Genomic DNA, 9742 nt, shown 5'->3' on the forward strand with positions numbered 1-9742 from the left:
CGCATGTCCTCCTCGCGATGAAACCCTTATTGAACCGAAGCTGCTTGCCTCTCGTCTCCTCACGCCAAACAGCCCCGCAACGCTCGCCTCCCTCTCTCGATAGAAATCCAGCTCGACTCATCTACCCCCCCTGCCTCTGCACCGAGATCGATTTGTCTCCTTCCTCTGGCGCTCGACCGAAGATCGGTACTCCTCTCTACACCGAAAGCCGTCGCCCTTCTTCCTTACGTAAGAGAAGCTTTATTCGACTCCATCGCAACCCTCGCCTACTTCGACTTACTCCCGCTCGACTCACCATCTCTCGGCCGAAGGTCGGATAGGGCTCCCTCTTTTCTCTCGACAGAAGCTTGACTGCTTGCCCGCCTCCATCTTCCCCGCGATCAAAACAGTCACTTGACCTCCTCTCTTCTCTACATCAAAGAACACTCGCTTGCCTCCTCTGCTTTCTGCGCCGAAGATCCCCTCTTTAACTCTGCTTTCTGCGACGAACTTCAGCCAGGTAACCCGGTGCCTCTTTTCTATTCCCCTTCGCATACACAGAACAAAAAAAAAATAATAAATTGTTTCAAACTTCCTGTTATTTTCAGTCATCATCAAGTTAAGAATATATTGTGATTCTCTATGGGTTATGTGTTTGCTATGCTCAAATGAGGTAATAAAGTTGATGCATTCAATCTCTTTCGCGAGTAATGGCGTTTGAACATGACTTTGTGCTTTAACATCTACTTTATACTAATAGTATATATATATATATATATATATTATCAATTTTCTTTTCCTTTTTTATACATTTACACTTACACACATATTACCTTAAATCTTAGCACACATACACATATAAACTAATAACATTAACACTCACATACACTTTAACTTACAAACATGCGCACTTATATAAACACTCATACACAATATTTCCATACAAACATGCTTCCACTTTAACTTTCACATTGAACTACACTTAAACGTACACATTACGCTACACTTACACATCATACTTCCCTCTCCTGATCTCTTTATTTTTGTTTTTGAGTAAGGGTCTCAGGTTAAGGCTTAAGTGTGTTAGGGTTTAAGATTAGGATAATAGAGGGGTCGGGTTTGGTGGTCTAAGGCTCAGGTTAGCCAATCTAGGGTTTGGGTTTGGGTCCTTTAATGTTAATCCTGACTTTCTATATAGATGTAAGAAGTGATGTATGTCACTATATGTTTAATCTCCTTGATAGTTATTCAAAATTTGCAACAAAGCCAAAAACTTGATCTAAAACAAATGCTAAGTAAGTTTTTCGCTATGAAACAAATAAAAATATAATTATAATATTTAAATATGAGATACTACGCAAGTATATGTATCATTATCAAGTAATATATGACTTTTTAAATAAGCCCTGAATATCAAACCCACAGAGAGATTAACAATATATACTTTAGAAAACTAGAAAGTTTAGATCACAAAAATCTACTTAATTCATGTGCAAGCCTTTATGCAGATTTCATCCATGAAATGATTTCATTTGGAAAAACATATGATTTTTTTTTATGTCATTTCTATTGAAATTCCTATACAAATATTGATGGAATCATAAAGTTCTGATGCCCTCGTCTGGAACAGTTTGAAAGTTTTAAAGTTTGTCATCGCGAAAATATGAAAAATTTGAACAATCTTATTTATGAAGATTTTAGAGACTTACAAATGCTGTTTTGAAGCAGTTTACGTACTGTTTTGATATCTTTAAATGCAAATTTTGTGTCCCATTTAAATGTTGATTTTTGGAGGACTTTACTTGCTGTTTCAATGTTGTTTGGAGGACAATTGAATGATGTTTTGGGGTCTGTTTTGGGCTGATTTTGCTATAATTTCTAGAGTTTTAAATGTACACTTTTAGGAAGGTTTTGTCCCTGTTTTGGGGCTGAAGTTGGAGAGCTTTATTCACTATTTCGGGGCTGATTTTGATAATTCTATTTACTGTTTTGGGTTTTATTTAATTATCATTCAAACGTTTTTCATAGTTCGATTCATTTGTTGTTTTCCCCCTTTCGACTTTGCTAGTTTTAGAGGTGGGTCGACATCTTTCTTATTTTGCTTTGTTTATTTTTAAATGGTTAAGTCATAAAGATGGGGATTGATGATTTAATTAATTAAAAGATATAGAAAACCTTAAATCATCTTAAGCATAAGTTAAAGAATGTAGGTTTCCTAGAGTTTTAGGAGCACACACCTTAGGTGAGAATCCATCCACCTAGTCCTCAGTGTAAACCTCTTAGACTTTAGGTGTACACTCTAGGTGAGAGCCCATCCACCTAGTCCTCGGTTTAGGCTTCCTACACTTTAGAAGCATACCTTAGGTGAGAGTCCATCCACTTAGTCCTCAGTGTAGACCTCTTAGACTTTAGGTGTACACCCTAGGTGAGAGCCCATTCACCTAATTCTCAGCACAAACTTCCTAGATTTTAGGACCACACCCTAGGTGAGAGTCCATCTACCTAATTCCCAGCATAGGCTTCCTAGATTTTAGGAGCACACCCTAGGTGAGCGTTCATCCACCTAATTTTCAAATAAATAATGAAACATGATACTTGACCCTGATTCACAAACTGATCAAGACACTAGACACTAGGATGCACCGAGACGTAGTTCATACTTTCTTAATTAAGTCAATAGTGATATCCTCATAATGACTTAACCTACAATAAAACCCAGTGCATCGGGATTTGAGCTTGGATAATATACTTAAATCCTCCTTGCAATTGGAAAAATTTGTTAATGCCACATATGGATGATCAGACTAGGATGAGTCTAGAGTCTAAGTGGAGGGCGATGACGACATTGTTTATGTGTGCTTAAACGAGGGATACGAAGTGAAATTATTAGAATAATATCTCTTACCTCAAGGATCTTCAATGAGGGAGAGGAAAGGATCCATGATACTATTCGCCGACTCTTGATGAGATCGTTGCCCCCGACACTCTCAGGTTGTCAGTAGTCCTAACACGATTAAAGTGACTAGCCTGTGGACTGTACAATTTTACAATAATATTTACAAAAATAAAATAAAAATTTCTTTTGCATGATTAAAAGAACTCTGCATAAAAAAGACTTAAACAACAGCTTTTGCATGAAAATCAAATAATTTTTCTATAAAAAGTAATAAAAGTCTATGGTTAGTCATTTGGATTGAGGTTAAGAACTACCTCCTGTAGATTGTCAAGTTGACAACTCTTATTCAAGGTTGACAAGCACACAACCCAGCTCTGATCCCCCACTTTTACCAAGGTCTTATATACCCAATCCTGATCTTTCATATGTGGTTACATGTTTCTTTTGCTTGTGATTTCTACTACTCGTTCTTATGACTTTCATGTTGGATTTTCTCGTCTTGTTTAATTTTCTTGCAAATTTATTTAAATCTGCTGCAAATCATATTATGCTTGCAACATTAATAACGCAACAGTAGCAGATGCCCAGGTACGCTTTTACAGTTTATCTACAACATTTTAACTTTACTGCATTTTATATTTCAAGTACATTTTTATTTATCTGCGATTTGCTTATTCAGCATGCAAAATCAAAATCGAAACAAAACAAAATCAAATTTTGACACCAAAACTGTGAAACATAAACTACAATCTTCAAACACTTATACCTGAAGCCGTCGTGACGACAGGAGCTTGGAGCCAACTTTGTGGGTAGAACTTTGTGAGCAGCACGACTAGCTTGGATCGAGCGACAAGAGAATCTTCTTCGGCATTATCTCTTCCTAGCATAATAACAACCCACAGGACTTCGAAGTAGCTTAGCTCGCCTAGCGCGACGTAAATCCTCACATTCCCTCTTTAGGCACCTGTGCAACAATATTGTGCAGTGTAAGTCCTAATTCGTTTTAAGTTCTGAGGTTGTTGTTTGTTACAACGTAAACCTTCTTATTTCTGCGGGCTATTTGCATAATCGGATATTATGCAAATATAAGGCCCAAATAATAAAACTATAAAACTAGCAGGGTCAAACACTTAATTAACATCGTCTCCAAAAATGTGGCCACACTGTAGGATAGTCTGGGAAGTCACCGAGATTTACCTCGGATCAGTGGCATCCCCTCCTCTCTCCTTTCTTTGGACTACTGAAAATAAGTGTTTCGTATTGAGTCATTTCCACTTGATTTTCCTCATCATACCGTGAAAACCTATACCTTGAAATCTATAAGACTAGAACCACTGATCATTATCGAGAGTTTTCTCAAGTGACCTCAGTCATTTGAGATGTAATTAACTATAGGGGCTTGCCTCTATAGGAACTTGGAACCTAGGTAAAATAAACCCTATTTAATTTTTGTATTAAATAGGGGAACTTGTCGGTCATACATAAAATGTTCGCAGACCAAACGGATGCCACAAATCTCTTAGTTTGCAGGATTGAGTTTATCGCTGAAATCTACATTTATCTTTCGGGAGAGTGTAGTATTCGCGGTATCGGACACGATTATGCAAACTATTGGAAAAATGAGATCTATTTGGTCTCATTTTTTAAAAATTAAAACATACTACTTTCAAAACTCAAACTATAAATATCTTTTATACTTAAATTAAATCTCAAAAAAAAATTATTTTAATATCCATATTTTCAAATAAATCTATCGAAAAAGTTGACCGACACTTAGTAATAATATTATTGATAATTTTACTATCAACACATTTGGAGAATTGAGGTAGGTAATAGGTTTAGCAAGGTGTATGGGTAACCAAGCCATAGTTTTTCAATTAATAAAATTTGAAGTTTTGGTAGAGCTCTGCCATGCTAGGTAGCTTTTGTGGTTGCTATTGACATTCTACCTTATGCATTAAGCTTTCTCATTTTATGTTTTGCATTAAGCTTTCTCATGTTCAATGAACTTTTAATAGGTTTAAAGGTAGCAATAAATTGTAACACCTAAAAGACAACTATAAAATATATGTATTAGGTATGTTTGTGTTTGCTTTATACAACAAGAACAACAACAACAAGAAAACCTTTATTTCACTAAACGGGGTTGCCTACATGAATCCTTTTTCTCTATTGCATCGTATTTAATGTCATATTTTCATTTAGTTCTAATAAATTAAGATTTTTTTCTATGCAGTATGCGTATGTCTTCCTAGGTATACCACTGCCTTTCTCAACATAAGTCGAATCTAAAATATCTACACTTCTAATCGGATCATCAAATGGTCGACGTTTAATGTGACCAAACCATCTAAGATGACTCTCTCTGTCCGTCACTAGAGCTACACCAACCCTATCACAGATATCACTGCCTTTCTCAGCTTAAGTCAAATCTAAAATATCTACGCTTCTAATCGGATCAACAGATGGTCAACGTTTAATGTGACCAAACCATCTAAGATGACTCTCTCTGTCCGTTACTAGAGCTACACCAACCCTATCACAAGTATATTCATTTTGCATTTCGTCTCTAAGTGTAAAACCACTCATCAACCTAATCATTCTCATCTCGACAACTTCTCATCTCGACAACTCATCTCGACAACACTGAACTTAGTTTTGTGCTTCTCTTTTAAAGGTCAACATTCAACGCCATAGAGCATTATAGGTCAAAATTCAACGCCATAGGCCTGAAACATTCCTCCACTTCAAACAACCAACTTGAATTCTACTAATAACATCCCCATCAATATCACCATCACTTTGAACAATAGACTCGTTATATCTAAAGCTATTAATGTCATGATTTTTTTGACAAGTTTTACGTTGGTTGTCATATACTTAACGCAACCCTTGACTTTTCACATCCGGGCTTGGGATCGGCAATGACAATGTTTGCTTTATGAATTAATAAAATGTAAAGATATTTATCACGATTCCCTTGTCCTTGTCATAGTTGTCGCCATCAAGAATCAAGAGAATCGAGGAACTTTAATATGTTTTTAATAAATATGTTATCACGAATCTCGAGGATAATCCCACGGCCAGCGGAGGAAGACAACCTGACATCGTGGGAACCTGCCTGGGACAATCCGATATCCCATGCCTAGTCGACCAGCTCCCATAGACCGGGAGAAAAGAGTCTCAGATGGATTGAATACAACTACCTTTTTAAAAATCAACCTGTCGGCACAAGTTCACACAGATAAATATGACCTTTTTTTCTAGTTTAGCCGGTTGAGCGAAGCGAATCACCCGAACACGAAATAGTTGGTTGGAGCTTTCTGCCCGATCTGTACAGGGATTAACTCTTAACAAATAATCAAATCGACAGTTTACACTAGGCCCCCCCAGCAAACGGCCACCCGACCTAAATGAAGCCAAGCAGGAGGCTGCCATGGGCACCGACTTTGTTCGGCCCAACATCTTCTTAGGGACCTGGACTTGTCCGGCCAGAAGCCTTTCAGGGTCCTTACCTCATCCGATCAGTATACTTGGAGATTCCCGACCCAATATTCATGTATCGACTAAAATACCCCGGTCGTATCTATGTATATTAAGGGTACAACATGTAATTATACTCCCCCCATTCCTATAAATAGGGGTGCATTTCATGAATAAATGTTACACTATATTTACTGCTTTATACTATGCTTTTGCTCTGCTTTCTCTCTCTCTCCTTAGCACCGTATTCCTTAGGCTTGTCTTCCAGATAATTTTGGATTCAATAGTAAGGGATCAAATAGGAAATTGATCCATGTTACTGTAGCTGCGTATCATGACGGTACGCTCCTGCGTCAGAGATCCACCACTTGTTCCTCATAAAAGAAAGATGGTACAATACTTAGAGAAAATTAGAGAATAAAATCTCCATATACACAAAACACAAGCAAAATCTGCAAAAAACAGGAAAATAATAAGATATAATTAGCTCCCCCTCATAAATAACCCAAATTCTAATTCAAAAATAAAAGTAAAAAAACAAAGCCGCCTGCGGGAAATTTCCCGTTGCAGATCTTATTGAACAAGATCACCCATATACAGAATTGCAGAATCCCCTGTAACCAGTATAGCTCCCGCGTCAATGATATTGAAGCGTTAGTTGGCTTTCAGCAAGGGCCAAATAATCTTTTTTTATCTTATATGCATATGCTTTTATTAATTGCTATAATAAGCTTGGTAGTATGTAGAACCTGCCGTCATTTATTTCGGTATTGAATATGCAAACTACATTCAAGTCTTTTTATTATAATAAGAAACATCTTGAAGTTTTTGTTCCTTTAGAGTCTAATATCTTCGTTCTACTATTTTGTCTTTCAGTTTTGGGGTTGTTTCTCAATCTCCTTTTTCCATGTTCAATTTCTTTTGGTTTTTTCAGGCAAAACAGAATATGCTTATGTTCGAGTGAGAGAATATGCACGAAGTGCTTTGGAGGTTTGCTGCTGCATTCTCTTTGTTTATATAAACTGTTGTTATTTTATAACCTTACAAAAATATTGGGTGTTTCTGGCAAGCTAGTATATTATTCGTGTACTTGCATATTTGCAATGTGATGCAACTTGTTGATTCATCCTCATTCTCATTAGCAGCACTATTATGTATGCCGTATATGAATACAGACCGCATCAGTGATGAATGTAAGATGATGAAACTATGCTGAAATAAACAGGTGAAGTGCCGATGAAAAAGGTTACCGATAGCTAGCCTGAATTATAGGCTTAGATTTATAAACATGGATGGAGATTAAGGAAAAAAAATTGAAGATGGATTCATAGTGCTAGCTAAACAGGTTAGTTGCACGCAATTTTTTGACAACGGCTTACTATTATCAGAGATTTGTTATGCTGTTTCAAAAATATGTTTCATTGCCATCTGACTGAGGTGTCACAAAAACTTAATGATGAGCTAGATAATGGCTTGACAAAGAGTCACAAAGTGCAATATAACTATTTAAAGATGTTCTAAAGGACATGAATTTGGCAAAATAGCTACACTATGTTGACCTCATTTTCAGTGAGGTTTTAGTTTCTTCCTCCTACAACCTAGGATCTAGCTTAAGGAGTTTTATTTTGACCATCCTAGCAGACTAGTAATGGAGCCCACCTCACATAGAATTTCAAACCACTTCTTGACCTATTTTTGTGTAAACCTCACGTGAGGGGTCCCAAGCACTCAACTTTTAGTTGTAAGGGATAAGGGCCAACACGCGCAAGCACCGCAGTTCATACATTCAATGCACATAAACATTACAAGTCATGTCTCTAAGGGTTACATACATCATACCACTAAAGTCAATTTTCAAAAGGATCCGTCGCAAGCTAAAATCCAAAGAAAACCAAAGTTGACACACTTTCGGCCTGATCGTTGGCAAACTTGTCCAGACGATCCCGAATGACGAAACAGACTGCCCGATCACATTCAGTACGTCAATTTCAGCTAGGAAGGACACCCATATCGCTATAGTACTGCGCGCGGGCGAACGACACGAAAATCGTTGAACATGAATATTTAATTAAAGGGAGGCGAGTTCAAGCTCAACCCAGGTTCATTTCAGGCTGGACACGGGCTGAGTACGGGCTAAATGATTTCGAATTCGAAGTTCAAATTTCAAACAAACCATTTAATCTCACCTTAATTGAATATGGTTAGGTGTTATCTTTTTACAATTGAACCGGCTGTGTGAAACAAAACCATTTATTTCCCTACCAGACTTAGCATAACGTAACTTTTGGAATTCCAGGGATACAAATTCCGCTCAGCTCCTTCTTCCTTGCAATTGGCCTCTCCTCTTCGCCTCTTCCGCTCGAGACTCACCTGCTCGCCTCCTCTCCTTCCTGCACACAAGCCCTTGGCTCCTCCCCGCGCCAAAGACCCCCGCTTGCCTCCTCTCTTCCTTGTGCCAAACACCAGCTCGCAACAACAGCTCGCCCCCTCTCTTCCCCGAGCCAAACAACCGCTCGCTCGTCTCACGTCTCTCGGCTCACCTCCCTTGATAGAAGCCCTAGCCGACCTCCTCCTCCTCGCCAGCGACTGCGTCCGTCTATCTCCTTCCCCATTTCTTCTCATTCCTTGTTGTGCTCTTGCTGTGCCGAAGAAAAGTGAGGCTCAGGTATCTTCTTCCAGCTATTGTATTATATGGTTATCAAATTGTTTATATAAATTGGAAATGGAATCCGCTTCCCTAGCCATCCTATCTTGATCAATCAGACTCATTAGTCTCTCTTCCCTCCCCTTTAGTTTCCCCATCTCTCGTATAGCGTTGATGTATTTCTATTGATAACATTGGGTTCAACATGTATTACATAAAATCATGGAAGTGAACTCCAAGAATATGAGAACCTCGTTCTTATTTTTTTCTAGTTTCATTCATTTAAGGGGCTGCGTGGGCTTGACCTACAATTTCATGAAGGAAATAGGATGATTTTCTTGTAGGATCTTGTCAAATTGTTACAAGGCATGTTTCGTTTTCATACGGATTTCCTCCCTCTGAATATAAAATTCTCAGGCAATACATTAAGCATAGGGAGGTGGAAGGAATATCAGTCGAAATAAGGATATGCTTTTTTTTTTGTTGTTGTTGCAATGCTACGAAATGACTGAATACATCTTAGGCAAATGTTTAGCATTCTAATAGTTTTAGGCAAGTAAATGTTCATATAGATGGAAGTGGTACTGGCTTTCATGCATCATGCATTCTAGAGTATATAGGTCCTATCTTTGAATTGATTATGAAATATATCTATGCGGGGGAAATTTACGTACTGACTTGCATACAAAAGAATAATAATATCTTGCGTTGGTGATTTCTTTGATCCGCGATGCAAGATT

General features: G+C 37.8%; 1 protein-coding gene across 1 annotated transcript in view; it reads left to right on the forward strand.

Moving 5' to 3' along the window:
* Nucleotides 1-9742, forward strand: part of LOC110027366 (glycine--tRNA ligase, chloroplastic/mitochondrial 2) — a gene marked incomplete in the record, with an annotated part of 183566 nt that overhangs the window by 55840 nt on the left and 117984 nt on the right. Inside the window, 1 exon segment of the mRNA XM_020728758.1 lies at nt 7293-7348. Coding sequence (XP_020584417.1) covers nt 7293-7348 — 56 coding nt within the window.

Source organism: Phalaenopsis equestris, unplaced genomic scaffold, assembly GCF_001263595.1.
Source record: "Phalaenopsis equestris unplaced genomic scaffold, ASM126359v1 Scaffold000427, whole genome shotgun sequence".
Taxonomy (NCBI): Eukaryota; Viridiplantae; Streptophyta; class Magnoliopsida; order Asparagales; family Orchidaceae; genus Phalaenopsis; species Phalaenopsis equestris.